Source organism: Clinocottus analis, unplaced genomic scaffold (assembly GCF_023055335.1).
Source record: "Clinocottus analis isolate CAN_PGR_092001 unplaced genomic scaffold, fCliAna1.0.p SCAF_93, whole genome shotgun sequence".
Taxonomy (NCBI): Eukaryota; Metazoa; Chordata; class Actinopteri; order Perciformes; family Cottidae; genus Clinocottus; species Clinocottus analis.
In genome coordinates this window covers 22,439-50,000 of record NW_027176255.1, presented here as the reverse complement: position 1 = coordinate 50,000, position 27,562 = coordinate 22,439, and the positions used below count along the sequence as shown (strand labels likewise).

The following is a 27,562-nucleotide window of genomic DNA, read 5'->3' as shown; positions in this document are numbered from 1 at the left end:
GCCGTGTGTTTAGAGAACCCTGCCGAGTGTTTAGAGAACCCTGCCGTGTGTTTGGAGAACCCTGCCGTGTGTTTAGAGAACCCTGCCGTGTGTTTAGAGAACCCTGCCGTGTGTTTAGAGAACCCTGCCGTGTGTTTAGAGAACCCTGCCGAGTGTTTAGAGAACCCTGCCGTGTGTTTGGAGAACCCTGCCGAGTGTTAAGAGAGTTCTTCGGTGACAAAGTGTCGGGTTTCCTGCAGAGTTTCATTGATGTTCTCCTCGTCTCAGGTTTTGGTTCAGACGTCCCGCGGTGAGATCATTGAAATTCTCTTTTAATCCTGCCCTTATTTCCCAGAAGCCACTGCTGTTTGTTTTCCCTTAAATTACTTTGAGGTGTTGGGCGAGCCAGCAGCGTGTGTGTGTGTGTGTGTGTGTGTGTGTGTGTGTGTGTGTTGGCTTGTTTTGATCTCAGATTAGCGAGTACTTAGAGGTTCAGGTGGCGATGAAGACTTCCTGTTCCATCACTATCTGCTGATCTAACCGGCCTCAGAAGAAAAACATTAAAAGTCGTATTTGATTGCTTTCTTCAAGTTTTGCAGCTTCGCGCCTGAACGCCATCGCAGGAATCGAGCGTCCGGCCTGCTGACGTGTTGCTGCAGACCTCGTGCTCTCTCATGTGCACTGAAGGTCTCTACACATGACTCACACTTACAGGAAGTGATGATCTGATGCAGCAACCTCCAGTTTCCACCAGCGGGACTATTTGTTGAGTAAACCTAATTGTTGCTTGTGTTGCTTGAACCTAATTGTTGCTTGTGTTGCTTGAACCTAATTGTTACTTGTGTTGCTTGAACCTAATTGTTGCTTGTGTTGCTTGAACCTAATTGTTACTTGTGTTGCTTGAACCTAATTGTTGCTTGTGTTGCTTGAACCTAATTGTTACTTGTGTTGCTTGAACCTAATTGTTACTTGTGTTGCTTGAACCTAATTGTTGCTTGTGTTGCCTGAACCTATCTGTTGGTGTTGTTGCATAAACACCACCATGAGACTGTGGTTGTACACAAAGACGCCCCCTGTTGGACATTTTGGATTTCTCTGTTGCCTCATGGACAGAAATACTCGCCGGTGGTTTGCGTTCACGTCTCAGCAACGAGCAATGCAACTGAGGCCTGAGAAGCAGGAAGCGGGCCGAGGGAAGCTGCAGACGGCGCTGGGGGCCGCGGCCCGGTTCAACCTCTCAATGTGGGGATGATGTAAAGTGACAGGTCGTGTTGTTCCTGCAGAACTCGAGACCTTTGCTCTCCTCTGGGAAGCCGTTCTACTTAACAAACACACAACATCAAACCTACTGAGCCGCGACGCGGAGAAACGAAGAGGCCCGTGAAATGAAAAATGCATGTTGTAATCTGGAGTCCTGGGGCTTATCGTTCCAGCTGTTCCATGTTTTGATGTCATGTATCATTTCCTCTGCCGTGTCTTTCCATGAATGACTTCGCTGGTCCGTCAGTCTTCCCTCCACTGCGGGCCGGAGCTAAACGTCCACAGGACTCTCACGGTCCCCAGAGGATGAAGCCTCATGACATCAGCGAGGTGTCTCCTGGAGCCATTGTGTAACAAACTCTTGGACGGATTGCCAAGAGATTTGGTTCAGACATTCATGGTCCCCAGAGGATGAAGCCTGAGGACTTTGGCGATCCTCGGACGTTTCCCTTGGCGGCACCGATTGAATAACATTTGTCGTGTCGAGTGAATTCTTTAAAAAAAAACCTGGACGGATTGCCAAGAGATTTGGTTCAGACATTCGTGGTCCCCAGAAGATGAAGACTAATAACGTTGATGGTGATGACGTTGGCGGTGATGACGTTGGCGGTGATAATGTTGGCGGTGATGACGTTGGCGGTGATGACGTTGGCGGTGATGACGTTGGCGGTGATAATGTTGGCGGTGATGACGTTGGTGGTGATGACGTTGGCGGTGATGACGTTGGCGGTGATAATGTTGGCGGTGATGACGTTGGCGGTGATAATGTTGGCGGTGATGACGTTGGCGGTGATGACGTTGGCGGTGATGACGTTGGCGGTGATGACGTTGGCGGTGATGACGTTGGCGGTGATAATGTTGGCGGTGATAATGTTGGCGCTCCCCAGATTTGACTTCTGGGAGCGTTTGTTGTTTTGAGTAAAATGTCTTTCAACCGTTACGGATTGCCAAGACATCTGGTTCAGACATTCATGGTCTCAAGAGGATAAAACCCATTAACTTTTTAAATCCCTGGACTTTCCCTCTGGCGGCACCATGAGGATGCCATTTTTGATTTTGACTGAAATATTTAACGACCTTTGGCTGGCCTGCCACTCACATTTGGACGTTTCCACTCTGTGAATAACATTTGTGGTGTTGAGTGAAATGTCTCGCAACTGTTGGACGGATTGCCGAGAAATCTGGTTCAGACAGTCGTGGTCCTCAGAGGATGAAGCCGACCAACTTTAGGAATGCACCTTCAGAGGGTCAGTCTGCTGGAGACCGACTTCTCTTTTCAGAAACTCGTGTCAGCAAAGCTTTTGTCCATTTTTTTAATGAAGTGTTTTTGAGAGAATACATTTTGAACCAGAATGTGATAACCAGAAATATATAATGTTCCATCTGCAAGCATTACCCTTAAGACAATGCATAATTGATGAGCTCAGCAGATTCAGAGTCTGTCTCCAAATCCCACGACGCCTTCTGGAATCATTAAATCTCCAGCATCACAACAATGTGAGAGACGCTGTTTTTGTCTTGGCGCTAAACTTTCGACCTCGCCGCGACCCCGCGAGGAAGCGCTCTTCCTCCAGGAGGCGGCGTGGGCCGAACCCAGCGCGGTGCGTTCAAGTACAGAAGGATTCATGTAAAACAGGAACGCTCATGGATTATTCATCCCCGGCTTTGAACTCTGACCACAAAGTGTTGAGTTTGTGTCACTTCCACATGTCGGACTCGACGTTCAGAAGATATGAAACTAAACATGTTCCTTCAGCAGCGCTGCTGTTCTTTGATGATTACAGTTCTCAGCATTATAACTGAGATAAATAACTACTTGATGCCGTTTCTTTTTATTGTATGACCCAATTCTTTAAAACAGCTTTGTTCTGACATCAAGTAGAAAACGATGGCGACCTCGAAGGAAAGAAATGAAGTTGTATTTTAATTCCAATTAAGGGACTTAAACATGCAAAAGCACTGATCAATCCTTTCATCTGTAGATGTATGTTTGTGTGCGCGGTATCGATCCAATTAGTGCTGATCTCCTCGTGACTGAGGACAATTTGGAAAGTTTTTTTTTTTTGTTTTTTTTTTAGAAGCTGAGGACATTTTGGGTGAAAAAATGGAGAAAACTGGTTAAAAAAAAAAAAAAAAAAAGAACAAAGGAAAATTTAAAAAAAAGAAAAGAGTTTTAGAAATAAATCAATCCAAAGGGCAGTTTGATGGTTTTAGGGTTCAGGTTGTTATGGGTATGCAGTGATATGTCATACACAGAAGTACATGTGTGTATGTGAAAGAGCATCCAGAATACAAAACCAATGTTTTGAGTAAAACGGGTGAGCCATCCTGCTCTATACTGCGTTTCTAACTGTAAATGTAATGTGTTTGTGTTTTTGCTGACTGCACACACACATTTTCCTCGCGGCGTGATGCACAGCTTGTTGCTGACCTCATGCCGATCGGCGCGGCGGGAGTTGTGTTTACATACCTACACAAACGTGCTGAAACAAAGCGACTTCCATCATAACGAGCCGTCTTTTACTTTTTGAGTTCTGTGTTACTTTCTGGTTACATTCACATCCAGCCGTTTGTTTTTCTCGACACAAATAGATGCTGCTGAGTGGTCCATGTCCCACTTTTCAGTTTGCAGACTTTAGGCCTTTACACACTGCTGCTTTTTCTCAGTGTAATTAATTCACAAGTCATTACGGGGTTGTTGGTGTTTTTGCACACAGAATGCAAATATTACAACGTGGAACAAGCGCCGGGAGGTCTGTTTCTTTTCTGAGCCTTTGAACCAAATGAAGCATCGACCGATGTGTCCGAGCTGAGCCGAGAGACTGAGGATGTGCACAGTTCAACATGGAGGCTGCGTTGTCTTCTGTCAGTGTGGACCAGGTCCGCTCCTTCTGTCCTCACCTTTCACAATAAAAGCCCCCAGACACGCAGCTACAGAAAGCAGCTGGTTAGCTTAGCTTAGCTCAATCTGTCATTCATGGAGAAAAACACACAATTTAATTCAGCGCGAAAGCAAGCGTCTCGTAATTGATCTTCCTCTCACTCACTGAGAAATATTAGAGAATAATTCATGTTCACTTCGAGCCGGCCCGTTTATCTTCCCCCCGACTTCCACGCAGTGTGCGTTTAATGAACTTCTTCTGAGGAGCTGTGACATTAAGGCTGTTGTGTTTATGAGGTTTTCTTACATAACTCAACAGGCATCATCTCCACTAATGAGCTGCAGAGCAGTTACACACATGCACACATATCCATGAGTGAGAAGTATTAAGACCCAAATACAGTTGAGTTCACGGTAGAGAAGATGATCACACCGACCACAGAGCGACACCATGAGACACGACATGAAAGAGACCTTCTCTCCCACAGAGATACTGCGACCCGATAGGCTTCACTTTGTAGACATCACACACCTGGCTGTGGTTGTGTGTCTGGAGACATTTTGTTTCACTTTGTAGTCTTTTTGTTTCTCTTATTCATACTGTAACTACGAAGAGAAAAGAAATGATCACAAGAGGAACAAAATGACCGTAAAGAGAAAGAAAATGACCATGAAGAGAGAAAATGACTTCAAATAGAAACAAAATGACTTCAAAGAGAAAGACAATTATTTTAGAGATTAAAATGACTTCAAGGAGAATAAAAACGACTTAAAAGATGAACAAAAATGACTTAAAAGAGAAACAAAATGACTACAAAGAGAAACAAAATGACTTCAAAGAGAAACAAAATGACTTCAAAGAGAAACAAAATGACTACAAAGAGAAACAAAATGACTACAAAGAGAAACAAAATGACTACAAAGAGAAACAAAATGACTACAAAGAGAAACAAAATGACTTCAAAGAGAAACAAAATGACTTCAAAGAGAAACAAAATGACTTCAAAGAGAAACAAAATGACTATAAAGGGAAACAAACGATAGAATCATTTCAGTGCATCATTTTGAATCTCTTTGTAGATGTTTTGTTTGCCTCTTTACAGCTTTAAATGTATCTTTGTATTGAAACTATTCATAAAGAACTGAGGTTCACCCTTTTAATTATTATGATACGTGCGGAAAATCTGTTTACCTCAAACTTTCAGCTGCGACCGGACAAGAAACTCTCTCTCTCTCTCTCTCTCTCTCTCTCTCTCTCTCTCTCTCTCTCTCTCTCTCTCTCTCTCTCTCTCTCTCTCTCTCTCCCTCTCTCAGGCGTCAGGAGGGAGTGGACTGGAGCGAGAGAGGATGAGTACAAATTGACTTCCAGTCACGAGATTACACACCGCAAGAGATGCACATTCACACACCACATTTACTTTTAATGGCGTCACGAGAACACGAAAACATGATCACACACACACACACACACACACACACACACACACACACACACACACACACACACACAAACACACACAAACACACGCGGTGGCACGCAGAGTGTGGTTTGGGTGGCTGAACATTAAAAATGCATCAGATGCCAATTAGCATCCATCCGAGGCTCTGAGAGGGAGGAGGAAGAGGAGGAGTAGGAGGAGGGAGAGGGAGAGGAGGAAGAGGAGGAGTAGGAGGGGAGGAGGAGGAAGAGGAGGAGGAGGAGGAGGAGGAGGAAGAGGAGGAGGAGACGACAATAAGAAAAAAGAGCTAATCAGTAACTATGTAAGATGAACACAAATATGACGTAATAAATGTGTTTTATTGATGCTGGGACACGCTTGGTGTCTGTCTGTGTGTGTGTGTGTGTGTGTGTGTGTGTGTGTGTGTGTGTGTGTGTGTGTGCGCTCAATAATGAGTAGGAAATAAATTGAGGTCAAACTGTTGAGTCACTGCACTTCACACACTGAATACTGATAACTTTTCCTCTTTCTTTAAGAAAAAGTAATTAAAACGCCAGAGGAGTCGCCCCCTGGTGGTCAGGAGAGAGAATGCAGCTTTAACACATGAAGCATAGACTTCTATACAACCAGAGGAGTCGCCCCCTGGTGGTCAGGAGAGAGAATGCAGCTTTAACACATGAAGCATAGACTTCTATACAACCAGAGGAGTCGCCCCCTGGTGGTCAGGAGAGAGAATGCAGCTTTAACACATGAAGCGTAGACTTCTATACAACCAGAGGAGTCGCCCCCTGGTGGTCAGGAGAGAGAATGCAGCTTTAACACATGAAGCATAGACTTCTATACAACCAGAGGAGTCGCCCCCTGGTGGTCAGGAGAGAGAATGCAGCTTTAACACATGAAGCATAGACTTCTATACAACCAGAGTCACATGGATCTGTTTCATTTGTGGGTTTTCTCTCCTAAAGCCTGCCTGCAGGTTCTAGAAGCTGTATTTTTGTGTTGAACACACTCATTTAAAGATACTTGTGTGTGTTTCTTGCCAGAGGGCCGGTGCACCTGCAGCTCAGCTGCTGGGAGGATTAAAGACACATTGATTAAACTCTTCAGCCATTATACATCATTCATCAGATCGTTATCAATAAGAAACCCACAACTTCAATAACATCCGCTTCAAAGGGACTCCAGAAATATCTGTCTTCAAAAGAGCGAATAATCAAAGCATTCAGCCTGTGGATTTCTGAGTGTGTGTGTGTGTGTGTGTGTGTGTGTGTGTGTGTGTGTGTGTGTGTGTGTATTGTTACACATCGATTGTTCAAGTCTTTATCTGTGATCAGCCTGACGACCCGCGGGGTTTCTCTTCTTCTTTGTGAGGCTCAGAATCTAATCCAGGCGGGTTTTTTTAATCTCTTTCTGTGTGAGCTAAACATGTAAATGGTTTAATATTCATAACATGTGGAGCTCCCACTTGTTTTCTCTTGACATTTTTCACACTTGTGGACACTTGGAACACGTTACAGAGAAACACAGATCACGTGGCGCCACCTGGTGGCGGTTGTTTGTAGCGACACAAAGCGGAGCGACAGAAACATTAAAATCCAGCTTCACCTGTAACCGACTGCTTTAAAGTGCTGAAGACATTAATGCATCAATCATAATCAGATTTTTAATCAAACCATATTATTATTCTATATCATTATAAATATACATTTTAGGTTGATCACGTGTTTTTCATGTTAGAGATTTAACTTTTTGGTTGGACAAATATGACGTCAATTATCAGAAAAAATGCCTTAAAGTTTGTTTAATTGTTGGTTAAAGTTTTTTCCTAAAACATTTCTCGAAACTCTGGATAATAAAAAAAAATGAACAAAACGTCTAAAAGCTTCAAACCTGAAATCTTAATCCCAAAACGTCAGATTTAAAAGTTAAAACACTGAAAAATCTATAAAATGTCTCATAGATGAATTGTAACTATACATTTATTTAAATGCACCTCAGTACATTATTGAGGTACTTGTACTTGTCAATTTCCTGCTACTTTACATATATGTAATATAAATACTATAAACTAACACACATTAGTATTAGAAACCTGGCAGATTAGTCCAATTTTTAAATTTATATTTCAACAGAAACGGCAGTCAAATTTAGAGTTTAGTCCAAAACGCGTATTATCTCATGTTTGTCCTAAGCGAGGTGCCGTCTCCTGTTTACAAGCGGCTCGGCAATTGGCGCGAAATCTCTAAAACAGCCCGCCCCCCTCTAAGTTTTTCTCGGCGCTCATTGGTTGACAGGACACCGTCACGTGAAACCCGGAAGAGAAACAAGCTCCGCTGGTAACTCGCCGTCGCTGCTCTTTCCGCGTCTCTTTTCGGACGTTTTGAACGTTTTCTTCCCCACTTCTGGATTAATTTGTCTTTGTTTCACAACCAGAGACCCCGGAGGCAAAGCGGACGTTTGTTAAAGGTCACCGGAAGCGGAAGCTGGTCCGCAGCAGCTCGTTAGCTCCGTTGCTAGCCCGGAAACGCCTTCACGTCCGATCCGTAAACTCTGAGCACGTTTCTCTTTCTGCGGCCCTGCGCGTGGAAACACGTCAGTTTGTAGTGTGTGAATATGTTAAATATCTCTAAATATGAGTAAATATGAGTGCATTAATATCGACAGCATGCCGCCCCGGAAGGTTCCTCTCCCAGTAAGAGGACGTTCTGGTTTTACCTTTCAAAATAAAAGCTCTACAAAATCACATTCAGGAGCAAATGTGTCTCTTATTTCAGTTTGCTGTATGTGTTTGTGTGGTTAAAACTGTATAGCAACTACATTCCTAAAACAGCGGATATATACATTTTTACGTACAAACTTTTACTTGAGTAATGTTTTGAATGCAACACTTCATGGAGTAATGTAGTAGTACTTTTAGCAGTAGTACTTTAAGTAGTAGTACTTTTGAAGCAGTAACCTGTGTTGTGTCTCTCAGGTCAGCCGTCCTCTGACGTCATGGCGTCTCCACCAGCTGACCCGAGACCAGCTGGGAGGCCGGGAGGTGAGCGGGAAACACAACAACAACAACAACAACAACAACAACAACAGCAGCCCTCAGACGACCTCTGGAGCTCGACCCCGAGGCGGCTGACCGTGCGCCTGGTGGACTGCATGAAGCCGAGTCTCATCAAGGTGGAGCTGAAGGAGTTGGCGGGGCACGCGGAGCAGGACAGGGGCCGGCACCCGGACCGGTGCAGCGGAGACACCGGAGCGCCGACGGACCGGTACAAAGAGGAGGAAGAGGAGGAGGAAGAGGAGGAGGAGAAGGCGGAGGAGGAGGAAGAGGAGGAGGAGGACGACGCCGACGCCGGGGGCGGAGGACCGGCGTGCGAGCGGCACGAGGCGCTGCTGGTGCTCCAGGAGGACGGCGGCGCCTCGCCCTGCGTGGCGTGGCTCATTCAGGACTACCAGCTGCTGGCCGGCGCAGGATCACCAAACGAGGCCGAGCCGGAGCGCCGGGGAGCCGGAGACGGCGCCGAGCCGACAGGTAAAAGTTCTAGTGGTTCTCAAATGGACAATGTAACTCTGTTCATCTTGTTAGTTCATTTTTGATTTTGCAATCATATTAAGTGTAATGATAAGACTATGTACATAATTGTAGACTTTTTGTTTTGTTTGTGTGTTTTATTCAGTCAATCATTGTAAAAGAATAATGCTTTTATATTCCTATCCTAATTTATTATCAATTAAATCAGATAATTCATTTGATATAAAAATATACATAAATTTCATTCACACGAAACAACTTTTGACAAGCTATATTTTTTTTAAAGATTTAACTATTTTTGAGTTTCTTTGACACTCGTCTTCTGCATCTTTTTTAAACTTTGTTCCTCCGTGTCTGGCCTCAGCTCCGTCCGACCGCCGGCGTCTCCGCTGTGAGGATTGTGGGAAATCCTTCACGAAGAGGAGCAACCTCACCCGACACCGGTCACACCACTGCGGCGCCAAGAAAGGTATGCCGAGCCCGCCGGAGCCGGAGACGCATTCGCACGGCGACCACGGCCAAAACTAGGTTATGTAACGACATTCAGCTGTTTGTTTTCCTTCTTTTCTGGCTCTTGACTCGACAGATGAGAACAAAGAGGAGAAGAACCGTCACCCCTGTGAGGCTTGCGGGAGATCCTTCTCGAAGACGAGCCACCTCGCCAGACACCGGCTGCTCCGCTGCGGCGCCGCGAGCCCGCCGGCGTATTCGTGCGGCGAATGTGGCCTGGGGTTCCCGACCGACCGCCACCTGAGGCTGCACCTGCGCGGCGAGAACCACGACGGTCAAAAAGAGGTTTCCCGGAGGGTTTCTCCTCCCCGAGAGAGGTGTCACGCCTGCGTGCAGTGCGACAAGAGCTTCTACTTGCTGCACACCCTCCGGCAGCACCTGCTCACCCACACGGGGGAGCGGTGCCACGGCTGCTCGGTGTGCGGGAAGCAGTTCGGGAGGGAGGGCACGCTGAAGCTGCACCAGCTCACCCACACGGGGGAGAAAGCGTTCACGTGCGAGCAGTGCGGCAAGAGCTGCGCCCGGAAGGGAGATCTCAAGACGCACATGCTCAGTCACTCCGAGGAAAGACCGCACGGCTGCGCCCATTGTGGCAAGAGCTTCAAGCATTTTGCGAAACTGAAGCAGCACGAGCGGCTCCACACAGGAGAGAAACCGTACCAGTGCTCGCTGTGCCCCAAGAGATTCAGGGTCCAGATGTCCCTGGCGGCGCACCAGTACACCCACTCGGGGGAGAAACCCTTCAAGTGCAACGTGTGCCTCAAGGCCTTCAGCGTCAGGAACAACTTGAAGAAGCACAAGATGATACACACGGGGGAGAAACCGTACCGCTGCTCGCACTGCGGCAAAGGCTGCCGGCTGCTGCAGCACTTGGTCGTCCACGAGCGCGGCCACACGGGCGAGAGGCCGTACACGTGCGACGCCTGCGGGAAAGGTTACACCAACCAGACGGCGCTGAAAACGCACCGGGCCACGCACAAGGAGAAACCGACGAAAACGGACGTTGTTGTCGTCACGGCACTCCCGGACGACCCGGAGAAACCGCACCGCTGCTCCCAGTGCGGCAAGTCCTTCACTAAGGCCGTGAACCTGAAGAAGCACTGCATGATCCACTCGGGGGAGAAACCCTACGGCTGCAAAGCGTGCGGGAAGCAGTTCAACGACAAGAGCAACCTCGCCAAACACGCCCGCATTCACACGGGGGAGAAACCCTTCGAGTGTGAACGCTGTCAGAAGGGCTTCCGGCTGCTGCAGCACCTCTCGAGCCACCGACTCACACACGAGAAACATTAGAGAGAGAGAGAGAGAGAGAGAGAGAGAGAGAGAGAGGGTTGCACCGCTGGTCCACAACCTTTTTTGAGCTGCGCACTTTACTGGTTGTAAGACAATATTTTCATGGACCGGCCTTCAAGGTGTGGCAGAATAAACCACCTGTATGAAGGTCAAAGGTCAGAATAAACCACCTGAATAAAGGTCAAAGGTCAGAATAAACCACCTGAATGAAGGTCAACTTGTGATGTTTACACTTTTTGTATATTGAGTTATAACGTGAAAAATACATCTGTGACATCGTGCAGAAGCCCAAGGAAAATAAAAACTCGATACCCGGCAGCAGCCTGTTTCTATTATTAAAGTCCTGGTTCTGTATTTTGCTCCACGTTTCTTCCAGCAGGTGGCGCTGCTGCTGCGTTCTGGATCTCAACCTTTCAGCAGATTGTCGTAGTGATTGTTTTGTTTGATAAAATGTGAGATTAAAGTCTGAAGACGCGACTGAAACGTTACGCAACTTCAGAAAGTTCATTTATTTCAGATTTGAGGATAATGACTTCTGTATTTGAGAAGTTTCTATAACTGGAATATAAATTAATATTCCAGTTACAGCTGGAGTATTAGTTCATATTCCAGTTACAAATGTAATATTTAGTATTGAAGTTATTGCTAGTTCTAGTAAATACTCCAGTTAAATATGGATTATTGACCGCCTGCCAGTCAGAGTTCTCGTGCTCTGTGAACGTTTCTGTTTGCTGTGATGAAACATTTTCTTATCAGAAGCCGGGAAATCCGTCAACGAATGTTTGTGAACACGTCGTGCCGGACACACAGAACCGCCTCCGCAGGCGACCCGGCTCCGACCCGGTGACTCACGGCTCGTCACCGGCTCGTCACCGGCTCGTCACCGGCTGTCAGGCCGAGCGCAGCAGGCTTCAAAAGGCCGGCGGAGGACTCGCTCTGCAAAGCGACAGAAGCAGGATGCAGAGTCTGAACCTCCTCGTGTGCCTCGGGGCGATGTGTGCGGCTTCTCTGGTGAGTCACCGACAACACAACTGTGTTTGTGTGTCTGTTTGTGTCTTTAGAACTTCACATTATTTACCTGCTTTGTGTTACTTAGTTTCATCGTTTTTCTGCCTCTTTTGTCGCTTTTTAATAAATAAATAACTTAATTATAGTTATATTATAGCTATAGCATCATTAATTAATTAACTTTTCCATTCATGTATTACTTTTTTTCTGCATTTAAAATATTTTATTATTCATTAATTAATGTTATGTATATATTAATGAATATATGAATTATAAATATGCCTAATTATTATTATACATGATAATAGTACAAAAATATGTTTTTAAATTAAAGCTCAGATGGATATTTATGATTACGTATGATTAAATAGTTTTCTATATTATTTATGTGTGTGTGTGTGTATATATATATATATATATATATATATATATATATATTTATATATATATATATATATTTATATATATATATATATTTATATATATATATATATGTATGTATATATATATATTTATATATATATGTGTATATATATATATATATATATATATATATATATATATATATATATATATATATATATATAATTTAATTATAATTTAATATATTATTAATATAATGTAATATATTATTAACATTACATAACTTTGGTAACTTCAACTCTAAACAATCGTAAGCAAACAAAGCACTAAAGCTGATCTTTATTCAAATATTTCCTAAATATAATTAAATATTATTTCTAAACATGTAATGCTGCTTTTGTCGTGTTCATACACTGAGTCACAGCAGTTTGTTTCACAGGGAAAATGTATATTAAGTTGTATTTACTGTTATGTTTACCAGCCCTAAACATACTATAACTATATTATGACTATATCATAACTGTACTTTACTATAACTCCATGATGCTGCGTTGTCCTTCAGGCCGCGTTGATGGACCCCCGGGGGGCCCGGCCCGTGGAGCAGGGGATTCGATCAGAGAAGTGTGCCTCAGAGAAGGAGTGGCCTTTCTGCACCGACGACCAATGGGTTCGCTTCCTTTTCTTAAGCCATAAAGATTCATGTTCCTCCTTCTGAGCCGACAGACAAGTTATTAACTTATTAGAGATGTTTATGAAGCTTCAGGTGAAGATGTTGAAATGATGCTGCAAACTATATATATATATATATATATATATATATATATATATATACCGTTAAACCACCGAGTGTCTGCGTCTCTCCTCCTTGTTTTCTTCCTTCCTTCCTTCACTGATCTCCTCCACTCCTTCCTTCCTTCCCTCACTGATCTCCTCCCTCCTCCTCCCTGCAGGGCTCTAAGTGTCCGTCCGGCTGCAGGATGCAGGGTCTGATGGAGAAATACGACCGCGACGCTCTTATGAAGATGGAGAAGATCCGCCTCCTGCTGCAGCAGAACCAGGCGCAGCACCGCTCCACCGACGTGGTGACCAAGGAGACGTACAGCTACCTGACGCAGAAGCTCACGCTGGACGGCAGTCAGTTCCTTCCTCATCACTTTCTTCCTCATCTTCTCTGATCCGCTCCCCTTCAGCCGCCACTGTGTTCCACGTTGAGTTAATCCTGTGAAGTTCCTCCTCAGATAACGACGACAGATACTACAACCTGGCCCAGAGTCTGCGTCAGAGGATCACGGACATGAAGATCAAGATCGACCGGCAGCTGGGCCTGCTGGGCGCCCTGAAGCAGCGCGTGAAGGACCAGGTGCTGGAGCTGCAGCGGCTGGAGGTACGGAGGCCCGGCAGGGACAAAACACTCGCGTTTAAATGTGTCAATTTAAATCATGTTTAACAACCGCCAGCTAGTTAGCTTCAGCAGGAGATGAACTGCTGTTTTTTTCTACGTTTTTCCCTAAAATCGCCGTTATTGCTACGGCAGATTACTATATATATATATCTATATAGATATATATATATCTATATAGATATATATATTCAGTGAAGTGGTTGCTCCTCCGTCAGGTGGACATCGACATCAAGCTGCGCTCCTGCAAAGGATCCTGTCAAAGCTACACGCAGTACGATGTGGACCACGAGAGCTACGAGGGCCTGCAGAAACAGGTGAGAACACACACACACACACACACACACACACACACTTGGTTTTACTTGTTAAGGAGTATTTCTACACTGTTGTAATAGTACATTTCATTGTAAAGAGTATTTTAAAGCTTTAAAAAAAAATCTTATTTATTAATTGTTGAAAGTTTCATGACATTCTTGATTAATAATCAGATAATAATTCAGATTAATAATGATAATAATGATGACATATAAGATAAATACAAATCGTCTGAATGACTTCATTTAAATTTGTTTAATGAAACTGTGTTTAAATTTGAGATTATTAGTCAATTTATTTTGTGTAATATTTTATCTTATCTTCTAAAACAAGTATAATTTAAAACATTTTTTTACCAGAAATAATTCAGCTGGAGGATTTCGTGTTTGATGCCGAAATGGACAAAAAAAATTAAAAACTGGGATTTTGCTCCAAATCTGTGTAAACATCTAATTTAAAGGAGTTTTGTCCTTAAGTCTTTTTCACTGGTTTCAACTGCATTAAAGAAGTCGTAATGCAAATTAAATTACCAATTTAAAGGAGAGACTTTTATGCATAAACGTGCCAAAAAGTTAATGAAAAAGTCAGAATTCATACTTGAGACGCTTCGTCTGGTTTCTCCCGCTCACGCGCGGATTTCTCGGCTAGTTTTGGATGAATCGTGTGGCTGCGTCGTCCGTGGTGGTAAGAAGCCGCTCCGCCTCCCCGTCTGCAGGTCAACCAGCTGGACTCCAAGTCGGACGAGAGCATCCAGTCCGTGGGGACGCTGTACGTGATGAAGAGCCGGCCGCTGAAGCAAACCGTGGTCAACAACCTGCACAAGTCCAAGGACCTGGACGGAGGACAGCTGAAAGAAAACATGTTCCACAATGTGAGGATCTCTTTTTGTTCAGCAACTATGGGCAATAATTCAGCAAGAGTCATGTTCTGAAGCCTCTGGATTTTACCATCGTGTTTCAGACTCTGCCGTCACAAATAGGTTTTGAATAAGTTTTTAAAAGTCTGCAATAGATCTTTGAAGCGTGCAACAACAGCGTATGAAATACCTGCACGCACAAAGCTGAAGTTCTTCTTCTTCTTCTTCCTTAGCTGCCAATCGTGGAGTACATCCTCGAGCAGGAGGGCTCCATCTCCTCACCGGCAACCATCTCCAAGGTCCCAGGTACTTCCTACTCTGGGTCTACGCCCTCACCGGGGTCTTCCTCTTCCTCCTTCTCCTCCTCTTCCTCCTCCTCGTCCTCCTCTTCCTCTGCCCCTTCTAAATCCATCACTGAGCTCAGTGGCGGCTTCGGCGGCGGCCACGATGGCGGTGGCTTCGGTGGCGGCTTTGGCGGCGGCCACGATGGCGGCTTCGGCGGCGGCCACGATGGCGGCGGCTTCGGCCAGCCCAGCACAGGCGGCCACGTGTCCGTCAAACAGGTCAACTGCCAGCGGGTCATCAGGAAGACCATCGTCCACTCGAAGGACGGGCCGGTGGAGAAGATGGAGGAGGTGGTGGAGGGAGGACCCGAGTGCCAAGGCATGACGGACTTCACCAAGGGAGGGATGGGCTCCTTCTTCCCGAGCCTCACGTCATCCTCCTCCTCGTCCTCCTCGTCCTCTTCTTCTTCTTTCACGAAGACCGGCGGCACCAAGGGTTTCACGCAGAGCGATCCGTTCGGCGACGACCTCGGCTTTTTCAGGACGGCCGACGTGGAGGACGACCTCCCCGACTTCCACGCCCGGAGCGTGAAGAGCTCGCGCACCGAGCGCCACGCCGATTATGTAGGAAAAGGTACCGCCCAGGAGTGAAAACAACGCACTCAGCTAGACGCGTGCGTTAGCATCCGCTAGCTCGCCTTATGTACCAAAAAATAAAAACATGGAGTGAACCCAGTAATCGCTGTTGTTTGTTGCAGGAGCTTAAAGCTTTTCACAGTCTGAAGTATTTAATTGTCATTGAGGTACTTTGGGAGTCAATGAGGAGAATAAAAAAGACAATTATGAGCGTTAATGCTGCGTTCACACTAAACGCAACGGGAATTTCCCAGTTGTTCTCTGCTTCTAGCGAGCCTCACGTCGACTGGTTTACCGGAGCTGCGGGAACCCAAAATAAATAGATTTTGCTGCGATTTGATCCCAATAAGCGGATAAATGTGATGCTGAAATAACTGCAAAATTATGGCGAAAAAATTTGGCTTTTGCAACAAAATCGTCACGCAGCTTTGCATTGACGTCTTTTGTCATCTCGTTGCGTTCGGTGTGAACGCGGAATAAAAAAAGAGTGGAAACCCTGGAGAGGAATTCTTAGTCGTAGCCACTCGAGTCACCATTGAGAGCTTAGTCCATTGATCCTCGACATTTAATACATTTAACATTCAATAAACAGAATCCCACGCGCACCGAGTCATCAAACCGCTTTCGGTTTCCTGAAAAGTGACCGTTAGCCCTTTTCCTACTGCAGTAGCATTTTAGCTAGCCGGCCCGAGCTAACCCGCGATGTGCCCCTCCTCTCTGTCCGCAGATTGTGTCGAGGCCCACCAGAACCACCTGAAAGGGGAATCGAACGGCCTCTTTAAGATCAAACCCGGCGCCGCGGACTCCGCTCCGGTAGTGGAGGTTTACTGCCGGCAGGAGGGGCTAATGGGCGGGTGGTTGTTAGTCCAGCAGAGGGAGAGCGGCGCGCTCGGCTTCAACCGCTCCTGGGCCGAGTACCGCGGCGGGTTCGGCGCCGTCGACGCCGCGGGGAAAGGGGAGTTCTGGCTGGGCAACCAGAACCTCCACCTGCTGACCCACCAGGGCGGCGACAGCATGCTGAAGGTGGAGCTGGAGGATTGGGAAGGGGGCGCGGCCGTGGCGGAGTACGCCATCGCGGTCGGCCCGGAGGCGGAGGGGTACCCGCTGCACGTGTCCGCGTACACCGGGGACGCCGGCGACGCCCTGGGGGCGGCGGCGGCGGCGGCGGCGTCCGGCCTGTCCCACGCGGGGATGAGGTTCAGCACCTTCGACCGAGACAACGACATGTGGGAGGGGAGTTGCGCGGCGGCGTACGGCGGCGGCTGGTGGTACAACGGCTGCCAGTCGGCCAACCCGAACGGGGTTTACCATCGAGGCTCGTACGCGCCGGGCGGGGTCGCCAACGGGGTCGTGTGGGCGACGTACAAACCGACAAACTACAGCCTGAAAACCGTACGGATGTTCATCCGACCGGCCGCTTTTTAACAGGAAATAAACACTTTGACGTTTTAAACCCGAAGAAACGAGAGCCTGAAAAAACAAACTCGGGCTCGTGAATCATTCTGAGATTTCAAAACTCAAACGGCGTTGGCGTGTCCTCGTGTGTGTCCTCGTGTCCTCGTGTGTGTCCTTGTGCGTGGGGGGTTTTGTTGTGTGTTTTGTGTTGTGTAAATGTCACTGACCTGTTTATCTCTCCGCTGTTCTCAGAACGAGACGTTCGTTCGGAGCAACGACTCTGCTCTTTCAATAAAGATTCAATGTTCACTTCAGACGATGTCGTTTGTCACGTTTTCTTTTTTGTTAAAGTTCAACGATTCCACGTCAGATATTTTATGGTTTTAGTAAGTAGAAAAAAAAGTATTTTCTGTAAGTGACTAAAAAAAGTATTCACTCCATTTAAAGTGGAAAATCTGAAAAAGACCCATTATTTAATTTAACTTGTGACAAATAAATTCATTTTAATTTGAAAATCTCCAAATTTGCTCAATTGTGGAAAAACTTTAACCGCTCACATACTTTCCTACTTCATAAGTGTTATTTTTGCATACAAATGAGAACATTTAATATTCATTTTGGACGGTTTAATAATGTTTAAATTCTTCTCAGCGGATAAAATCATGATAAACAAGAAAAATAAATCCTCACATTTAAAGAAACAGTTTCTGTAAGTTGTGAAATATTTTCCTTAAATCTGCATCTTTAATATTTAACGTGAAAAAACAGCATTATGCATGCGACACAAGCATTACCGCATCAGATGTCACATTGTGACACGTTCACATGGAGATTTGAAGTAAAAACAATTAAATTGATTCTGATGCGGCTCAAGTTTAATTTGTTAGTTTTGTTATAAACGTCTATGAGTTACATACAGCAGCATTTCTCTGAATACATTTAGACATTAGATGCATTTGTAAGTCATAAAATCCCCTCAAACTATATTTCTCTCAAACTATTTGCCACATAAAGTTTAATCCAGACTGGTTTCATAGAGTTACAGGATATAAAGCGCAGAACTTGACGAGAACAAATCATCAAAAGACATATTTCAGTTTTTTAGCCCTCAGCGTGTTCCTGTGACGTCAAAGAGCCGTGATGTTTTTTCAAGCGTTTCAACATGGCCGCGCGACCTCCGTCCTCTCTGAGACGACTCGCCCTCTAATCTCTGCGTCGCCGGTGTTTGCTTTGGAGGTTCAAAGTGAACTGACCGCAGATCTGTGTGCTCGCTTGTTTGTGTGCAGTTTGTTCCAGGCCAACGCAGTGGATCCAAGATGGCCGCCAGCCCGCCGGTCACGACCCGGCGCCCGGAGGCCGGCGCTGCGGAGCGACGGCGTCCGTTCCTCTGTGTTCGGACGACGACTGGGTGAGAAAAAACTTGCACAACAAACAATGGAAGTACACAAAGTACCAGCACTACACTCAATCATTCAGCTACGACAAAGTTATGAATGATTTACTAAAAACATTAAAGTGACTGAAAGAAACAAACAATTATTTCATTTTTCTTTATTTAGCTTTTCTTTGCCTGGGACTAAATTTTAATACAAAACTGTCATTTAGTTTGAGTTTAACACGCCAGACATTGAAGTTTAAATGTGTTAAATAATGTATGATGCTGACCTGTCAATCACCCTGTAGCCCCGCCCCTACAGCCTCCCCTGCTTTATGGGCTGTTTGAGTATAGATAACCATAATTTACTAAATGAACACCATGCTGTATTGAAGGGGACTTCTATACAACCAGAGGAGTCGCCCCCTGGTGGTCAGGAGACAGAATGCAGCTTTAAGACATGAAGCATGGACTTCACAGAGTCCATTAAACCCGTTGTCTTCTTCTCCCAAAAGGTTTCTAAATGCCCGTCCGGCTGCCGACTCCAGGGTTTGATCTCGCAGGCGGAGAGAGAGGTGGAGAGGAAACTGAGGAAGGTGTGCACCAGGGCCAAGTTGTACCAAGATGCGGCGGCGAAGTCCACGTCGGCGATGACGCAGATCTACAGCCACAACCGGAGAGTCCTCGCCAACAGACACCGTGAGACCGACTCGTTCACGTGGTCTGGCAGACTGAAGTGGTGCCGGCCCGAGTAACACAGTGTTCCCCGCAGAGTCGGAGCTCAAGTTCCTGGAACGCGCCGAAGGTTTGACGAGGAACCTCACGGCTCTCCGGAGACGGACGTCCCGGCTGTCGCTAAGATTGGAGGAGCTGAGCGCCAGCGTCCAGAAACAAATGGAGGACGTGTATCGAACCGAGGTGAGACCCTACGAGAGGTCGAGCTGTTGAGCAGCAGATTTGGATTTTTGTGTGATTTTTTTCCGTTCATTTTCTATCTATCTATCTATCTATCTATCTATCGGGTCTATACAGGGTTTTTAAGGTGATGTAAAACCTAGGAAAGTGTTTACACACAGATTTCCCACAATGTTTGCTCATGGACATTTGGTTTAAAGAATAAAGAGGCAGGTGGAAAGAAGGAGGACCTACGATGGAACCCTGTGGAACTCCATATTCTGTATTTATAGTACAATATGTACCTCTGAGTACAGGAAAAAGGTATTTTTCTAATCATGTAGCGCAGTGGCGGGCGGTGTATTTTGTACCTGGGCCTTCAGTGCCGTCTGATATCGTTGACATGAATAGTGTCTGTGCGTCTCCAGGTGGACGTGGACATGAAGCTGCGAGCCTGTTCCGGTTCCTGCCGGTCTGCGCTCCCGTTCAGCGTCGATCATCTGGGCTACCGAGCGCTCATGGACGAGGTGGAGCAGGTGGAGCTCAGCCAGAGGAGGAAGGCCGCTCCGCCTCCCTCAGACGTCCCTGGAGTGAGGCTGCAGCCGGTGGACAGGAGCCGCCCGGCGGTCCAGAGGGAGATGCTGAACCGGTTCGAGGACGTGGAACAGAACCGGGTGGTGCTGGAGGTTCTCCACCCTGACAGCTGAGGCAGGTTAGGTGGAGAGAACGGGTGCTTACCTGGATTATAAAGGTTTTAGTCCAATAAACAAAGATGGTTTGGATGAAATATTTACTTTCATTACTTATTATTTAATTCTGTACTTATTCCATCGTAGTTTTACTTTTGATATACATCATACTGAAACATATTGCATTGTATACTTATCACTAATATTACTTTACTTTATGTTAGTATAATACCTTATTGTGTATTCTAAAATGCTGAACTATGTAAATATGTATATTTAATATGTTTTTCATTTTGTGTTTGTATTAAAGTAATATTGCTGGAAAAAATACTTTTGATCCTTTTTCTTGAAGTAAATATGTATGAGTCATATTGACCCGTAACACCACAGATGTTACTGTAGTTATTAATATTCAAATAAAAACTTAAATAAAAGAAATGTGTTTAAGTGATGTGTTCTAATAGTCAGGTAACAGAACAACCTTTTATGTATTTATCGGATTTTCTTGAGGTTTATTTTAACGTTTTTAATAGAAATGGAGGCGTATCCTGACAAAGAAAAGGCCCAGAGGCCCTCACCAAAAATATGAACAATTGTAAAAACACATATAAACAATATGTTCATTGATAAGGAAGCCGAACAAGGTGACCAAGAGAAGAGACTTTAGTACCGCTAACAACAACAGATTTCATTCAAAGTAAATATACATGGGTCATATTGACCCGCACGACCATAGACGTTGCGATAGTTAATAATATTCTCTCCTACTCTCACTCAACAGCAGTGAAATAACAGGAAGCGCAGACAGGAAGTAGGTTTCCTCAATGACTTTATTGAGTAGCGGAGGACGGCTGAGACCAGCTCGTCCTAACAACACGACGGCAACAGCTAAAACAAAACACACAAGATTATGAGTCGATCAACATGAAGACTTTTGTAGCTCTTCCAGTGGCTCCGTATGGACGACATTGCAGTTGGTGTCTTTTATTTTGGCGGGTTCCTGTCCGTGTTACTGCCCCTGGGCGATGTAGGGCCGGATCTTCATGCTCAGGGCCTTGAGCGAGTACCAGCTGCCCTTCCAGTTCATCCACACCATGCCGTCGTCGGTGCCGTGCTTGGCCATGTGCGAAGTGTAGGCCCCGCCCACGTAGTACCGGCCGTTGGGATTGGCCGAGTGGCAGCGGTTGTACCACCAGCCGCCGCCGTCCTCCCGAGCGCACTGTTTGGAGGGATCCCCGGGGATCCTGGTGCAGGGAGACAGGGACAGAGACCGGGTTTCAGAATTAGGAGAATGAAACACTTTAATGTGTGAATCTGTCGACCAATGGCAGCGCTTCTCCTCGCTCTGCCAAATGTAAACAAGGAAGTCCAAAATGGAGGAATGACGTTTCTTTTGGGTGAATAGTTGTTGAGACCGGATCCATTCTACAAATATGTTACTTTTTTGGACAAGCTATAATAAAATTGTATACATCTATACTATGCTATTGTACTTTTTTCTGACATGCTATATTATTCCTTTTTTTTTAATGAATTCAATTTTTTAACTTCTGTATTATTATAGTTTTTCTTCACACTGTATTTTGACTTCTGAATTTTATTGAAAACAATTTTTTAGACATGCTAAATTATCACTTTTTTATTAATTTGACTATTTTATGACTTTTTTTAAAACTTATTTTGTATTATTGTTGAGTTTTTAGGACTTTTCTGGTTTAAAAAATGAAATTTGTATTAAAAAATTCACTTTTTTAAGAACTTTTCTGACAATTTGACTTTTTTCTTTATTCTTTCAACATAAATTTGACTTAAAAATGTGACTATTTGAAGATTTCCGACATGTTATATTATTACTTTTTATTAATTTGACTTGTTTATGAATATATATATATATATATGACATGCTATATTAAAGTTTTGTATGAATTTGACTATTTCATGACTTTTTGACAAGCTATATATTATGACTTTTTAAAAAAAATACTTTTATGATTTTTTGGGGGAAAAAAGTCAAATTCATATTACAAAAATGAATTTTTTTTTTTTTTTAATTGTTTTGACACGCTATATTTTTAATGTTTTTTATTCATTTGACTTTTTATTATTTTTTTACGACATAAATGACTTCAAAATTTGACTTTTTGATTAACCTTTCCGACATGCTATATTTGCAAATTTCATTCATTAGACTTCTTTTCTTAAATTTTTTCGACATGCTGTATTATGATGTTTTTTTTACAAACTATATCATGTGACCCTCAAAATTGAGGAATTCAGCTCGTTTAGGGATAAATCTCCTCAAGAGAAAAACAGTTGTTAAAAGAAGATACTATTATGCTCATTGTCCAATCAGCAACGAGCTGTGGTGACTGACTACTGTTAGCATGTTGGCTGTTAGCGACAACTAGCCGTTTGTTAGCCGTAAATCCAAAGCGTCTTTCGGACTCTCACCAGTTGTCGTTGTCCCGGTCGTAGGTGCTGAACATCATGCTGTTGTGGATGGTCATCGTGCGGTTTTCCCCGAACAGCTCCGAGGATCCCTCCAGGAGGGCGTTGCCGGCGTTGCCGGAGTAGCCGTTGACCGCCAGCTGGTAGTTGTTCGTCTCCATCAAGATGGTAAACTGGGTGTACTGCGCGTAGACCTGCAGGGAGGGTGGAGCAGTGTAAATGAAATAGTTTAGAAAATCTTCAATGTGTTATTTTAGCGTTCATACATGAGCAAACATTTTCAACATGCTATACTAGGACTTTTTATACTGTTTTACAACATGTTATACTATGACTTGTAGAAATACTATACTACTTTTTTAAAGCTATGACTTTTGTAGAATATTATGCTCTAACTTTTTTTTAAACTTTTTTCAAAAAATGTTATGACTTTTTTTCCATACTTCTTTTTTAATGCTATACTATGACTTTTTATACTTTTTTGACATGCTATATTATGACTTTGTAGAATACTATACTATTACTTTTTTAATTTGACATTTTATGACTTTTTTCATATTGCTATAATATGTGTTTTTATGACTGTAGCAAATATTTTAGTTTAGAAAATATTTATTTTTAATTAAATATGCTGTTTTATATATGGAAGCCCATTCCCACAACACACAAAAAAACAAATTAGGACAAAAAAAGATTCAGACCAAAAAAAGAGAAAAGGGGGCCATAAAAATCAACTTTTTTTCTTTTTCCGTTTGTTGACAAAAAGAAGGACAACAATGTACTTTGTGTGTACAAATATTAGCTACAATTATATTTAGGCTGTAACTGTAATTTTGACAATTGCAGTCAGTAAAGTTCTCATTTCTCTCCTGGAATGAAACTTTTTTTTTCTTCGTTGCCTTTTTTCAAGTCAACGGAAAAAAAGACACCAAAAAAAGAAAAGAAAAAAAAAGGCGATTTTTTTTTTTGTCCTAATTCTTTTTTTTTGGTCCTATTTTTTTGTGTGTGACGGAAATGGGCTTCCATATTTATATGTCCAAACTCCAAAAGATATACACTTAGCTATCAGAAAATATGTTTTAAAGTATCAAAATCCTACCTAAGAGCCAACAAACTAGAAACGTTGACTCAAATCATGATGAAAAGTTATGCAGATAAACTTTGTCACTCACTTTGGCTCCGGACCAGTCCTCCATCTCAATGAGGACCTCGGTGGGGCCCATCTTGGTCAGCTGACTGATACGATCATTGCCCAGCCAGTGCTCACCTGTCACACGACGGAGGAGAACGCCATCAACCACAACAACAAGTCACAATACCGCACTGTCGAAATACTCTGGAACAGGTACAAGTACATGTGTACCAAAGAATGGGATACATTTTCGATTACTGTATAATATACAATATACTAAGCATTAAGGTGTCATTTTAATTTGAAAAAATGTCTGGTGAATGACATACATACATGATGACATACATGTATTCGGTGATTATATTTTCCTGTCAAATAAACAAAGTGGGGTAAAAAGAACAATACAATAGAAATAAAGTGAAGTACAGTTTCTGAGTAAACGTACTGGGTTCCTTCCCGGCCGTGGCGCCCTCTAGTGGCTGGAAGTCTTACCCTGAGTCTCGCAGTGGCCTTTGCCCACATTGAAGGCGGTGTTGCCGAATCCGCGGCGGTACTCGTCCCAGCGCCGGCCGAAGTCAACGCTGCCGTCGAGCCTGTTCTGGATGACCACCCATCCTGCAGGGGGGGGGGGGGGGCCAAGAATCCACGGTTTTAACAAACTAATTTGTTCAAAGAAAGTCCAGGTGGGCTCAGTGAGCGACGCTCACCTCCGTTCTGGGTGGTCTGATCACAGAAGACCTTGTACGGAGACAACAAGGAGTCTGGCTGGATGAAGTACATCTGGGAGTCTTTTCCTCCACGACGGAAGATGTCCTCACACTCCTTCCCTAAAACACACACACACACACACACACACACACACACACACACACACACACACACACACGCACACACACACACATGGTTGGAGAAGTTCGATTTGTGTTGTACCAAAAACTACAAAACATTTGCCTCATTGCTTTGCACCATTTGCTCCAAATGATAAGTAAACAATTAACGGTTTCATATTCTACTTTGTGGTGTTGACCTGTCAGTCATAGACTTCTATACAACCAGAGGAGTCGCCCCCTGGTGGTCAGGAGAGAGAATGCAGCTTTAACACATGAAGCATAGACTTCTATACAACCAGAGGAGTCGCCCCCTGGTGGTCAGGAGAGAGAATGCAGCTTTAACACATGAAGCATAGACTTCTATACAACCCGCGTGGTCACCACACTCACCAGACACCACCGGTATGGGGCACGTGGTCTTGCAGGGCTCTTTGCACTCCTCCCTCTGGCCCCTGATGGCCTTCTCCAGCTTCTGGATCTTCAGCCTGATCCTGTCCAGGACGCCCTGCAGCCGCACAGCGCAGTAGGTTACTGCATGACATTCGGCTTGCGTACAGTGGGTTAGCTTATTGTACACATTTCTGTTCCTGCTGGGGATTCAAGCTCATCATCTGTTTCTTCCGAGATGCTTTGCTTCAATACTATAACATTATTAATAGTTATAGTATAGTAATAATAGTGTGGGCTCTGACTCACCTGCAGCACTCGGATGTTGGAGGGGAAGACGTTGTCCACCGCGTGCTTGATGTAGGTGTGCTGCTCCTCCACGCTGTTGGTGTACTGGTTGATCACCTGGCTGTTGTCTGGGAGGAGCAGGAGGCGGAGCTTTACCTTCACATCGTGCATCACCACTCTGTGTTTTAATCCTTTGTGTGCATTATAAGCTTGTGCCGTTGTGTTACTTAAATAAAATATTTGAAGCAAGGTCATGAACATGTGACTACGATGTGAATCCTTCATGAGGTTATATATATATATATATATATATATATATATATATATATATATATATATATATATATATATATATATATATATATATATATATATATATATCCCTTTGAGTTTTGAGTTTGTTCGGAAAAAAGGAGGACCTACGATGGAACCCTGTGGAACTCCATATTCTGTATTCATAGAACAATAAGTCAACTCACCGTTGATGACCCTCTGCCTCTCCCTCAGGGAGGTGGAGATGCTGTTGACGTAGTTGTAGATGTTGTTGGAGGTGCGCGACAGGTCGTCCACCTGAGGCTTGAGTTCATTGATGCTCTATGGAAAAAAACACACACATACATGTGTATTTAAATATGTGTGTACATATACATGTGACGACATGACAGCAAAAGGAATTCAATGTTTTTGGATTTTTTTGTAAATTTCCACGCAGCCGATATGTGTTTTCTCTGGCAGCTCAGAGCATCACAGGTTTGTGTGTCTTTGTGTGTCTTTGTGTGTCTTTGTGTGTCTTTGTGTTACCGTCTTCACGTTGCTCCTCTGCTTCAGCAGCATGGTCTTCAGCTCGCAGCCGGTGGGACACAACACACCCTGATGGAGAGAAGCGCCGTTAGGGATGGAGAGACAGGGGGCGGGGCTACATGCCAATATGTTTGTGTTCGTTAAGAATAATAATAATAATAATAATAATAATAATAATAATAATAATAATAATAATAATAATAATGTGACAGTTTTGGGGCTTCCTACCATCTCCTCTGCGGCGTGCGTGCATCCTCCTGCCTCCGGCTGCTTCTGCTTCTCCACCTGCTGCTGCCCTGCAACCGGGGCGGGGGTGGGCCGGCCCCGGTACCTGGAGGGTGGGAATTATAAAAATAATGTATGTATGTATATATATATATATATATATATATATATATATATATATATATATATATATATATATATATATATATATATATATATATATTCATAGCCAGGTGTCTCTGCTTCGTACCTGCCGCCGCCACTGATAGGGGGCGGGGCATAGCGGTTGCGGGTGTAGGTGTCCCCGCCCCTCGTCAATGGGCGGTGACCACGAGCGTCCACGGACGCCGCTTTGTCCTGAAAAAACACGTGAGAGGAAGAGATTCAAATAACATATGTATAAACATAAATGTAATTCAGGATTAATATACGATGGTGTTCTACGTACTGTTTCATTCTTCACAGACGAGACCTTGATGTCCAGTCGAGGGGAGAAGAAAGATACTGTTAAATACTTAAAGAGGATACTGTTAAATATGTACAGATTATAGTGTTGAATACTTAAAGATTATACTGTTCAATACTTTAAGACATTGTTGAATTTCATCACAGACATTAAGAGGATTTATTGCAAATGTTATAAACTCGAACCTTTAAATATGTAAAGGAGGCATTATGTATCGGTAAGTTTTGCTGAATTTAGAAAAAAAATATACAGAAAACAACAAATTGATGAATTTCACCATATTTTAAGTTGATCTAGTTTATTTTATATATAAATTTGTGAGTTGGTCTTTTTTAGATGTTATTTTGTGTGATGTTTGTATGCATTGTGTGTTATCACCAACACAACAAATAATAAATATAAGAAGATTCTTTAATTTGATTTAATTGTTTATATAAAATAAACATATAAAATAACTTTTTTACATGATTTAAAATCATTTGAAGCCCTCACCATGTCGTAGTCGTCGTATTCCAGGTCGTCCTGAGCCCGGACGGCGGACACACACAGACACACACACACACACAGCAGCGCGCTCATCTTCATCATCTTCATCATCGTCGATAGCAGGTCTCTCCTCGACCTTCCTCCTCTCTGTCCCCGAAAGCGACGCCAGCCGGTTTTTATGCAGCGGGGCGACATGAGTCACCGCTGTGTGTGTGTGTGTGTGTGTGTGTGTGTGTGTGTGTGTGTGTGTCTGTGTGTGTGTGTGTGTGTCTGTCTGTGTGTGTGTGTGTGTGTGTGTGTGTGTGTGTGTGTCTGTGTGTGTGTGTGTGTGTGTGTGTGTGTGTGTGTGTGTGTGTGTGTGTGTGTGTGTGAGCCCACGCTGTCCCGAGAGAGA

At 44.1% G+C, this 27,562-nt stretch overlaps 5 protein-coding genes across 5 annotated transcripts; 3 read left to right on the top strand and 2 right to left on the bottom strand.

The window, feature by feature from the left end:
- Positions 1 to 1,772: 1,772 nt before the first annotated feature.
- On the bottom strand, positions 1,773 to 2,195 carry LOC137781869 (uncharacterized protein slr1819-like). The gene has a single exon (XM_068570864.1). The coding sequence runs from the start codon at positions 2,193 to 2,195 to the stop codon at positions 1,773 to 1,775; it is 423 nt and encodes a 140-aa protein (XP_068426965.1).
- Positions 2,196 to 7,861: 5,666 nt separating this feature from the next.
- On the top strand, positions 7,862 to 11,417 carry LOC137781871 (oocyte zinc finger protein XlCOF6-like). Its single transcript, XM_068570866.1, has 5 exons — positions 7,862 to 7,895; positions 7,993 to 8,151; positions 8,534 to 9,085; positions 9,450 to 9,554; positions 9,672 to 11,417. The coding sequence occupies exons 3-5, from the start codon at positions 8,554 to 8,556 to the stop codon at positions 10,886 to 10,888; spliced, it is 1,854 nt and encodes a 617-aa protein (XP_068426967.1). The 5' UTR covers positions 7,862 to 7,895; positions 7,993 to 8,151; positions 8,534 to 8,553; the 3' UTR covers positions 10,889 to 11,417.
- A 254-nt stretch (positions 11,418 to 11,671) lies between these two features.
- On the top strand, positions 11,672 to 17,461 carry fga (fibrinogen alpha chain). Its single transcript, XM_068570867.1, has 8 exons — positions 11,672 to 11,899; positions 12,822 to 12,926; positions 13,210 to 13,393; positions 13,498 to 13,643; positions 13,877 to 13,975; positions 14,692 to 14,847; positions 15,066 to 15,750; positions 16,480 to 17,461. Exons 1-8 carry the CDS (start codon positions 11,846 to 11,848, stop codon positions 17,175 to 17,177), a joined length of 2,127 nt encoding a protein of 708 aa, XP_068426968.1. The 5' UTR covers positions 11,672 to 11,845; the 3' UTR covers positions 17,178 to 17,461.
- Positions 17,462 to 17,923: 462 nt separating this feature from the next.
- LOC137781867 (fibrinogen alpha chain) lies at positions 17,924 to 20,123 on the top strand. The gene is made up of 5 exons (XM_068570860.1): positions 17,924 to 17,951; positions 18,434 to 18,555; positions 19,038 to 19,221; positions 19,295 to 19,440; positions 19,845 to 20,123. The coding sequence occupies exons 1-5, from the start codon at positions 17,924 to 17,926 to the stop codon at positions 20,121 to 20,123; spliced, it is 759 nt and encodes a 252-aa protein (XP_068426961.1).
- An 864-nt stretch (positions 20,124 to 20,987) lies between these two features.
- fgb (fibrinogen beta chain) lies at positions 20,988 to 27,261 on the bottom strand. The gene is made up of 13 exons (XM_068570869.1): positions 27,179 to 27,261; positions 26,665 to 26,701; positions 26,467 to 26,573; positions 26,220 to 26,322; positions 25,992 to 26,060; positions 25,670 to 25,784; positions 25,212 to 25,318; positions 24,906 to 25,020; positions 24,393 to 24,512; positions 24,178 to 24,300; positions 23,726 to 23,820; positions 22,557 to 22,747; positions 20,988 to 21,349 (listed from the first exon to the last, which is right to left on the bottom strand). Exons 1-13 carry the CDS (start codon positions 27,259 to 27,261, stop codon positions 21,115 to 21,117), a joined length of 1,500 nt encoding a protein of 499 aa, XP_068426970.1. The 3' UTR covers positions 20,988 to 21,114.
- Positions 27,262 to 27,562: the final 301 nt, after the last annotated feature.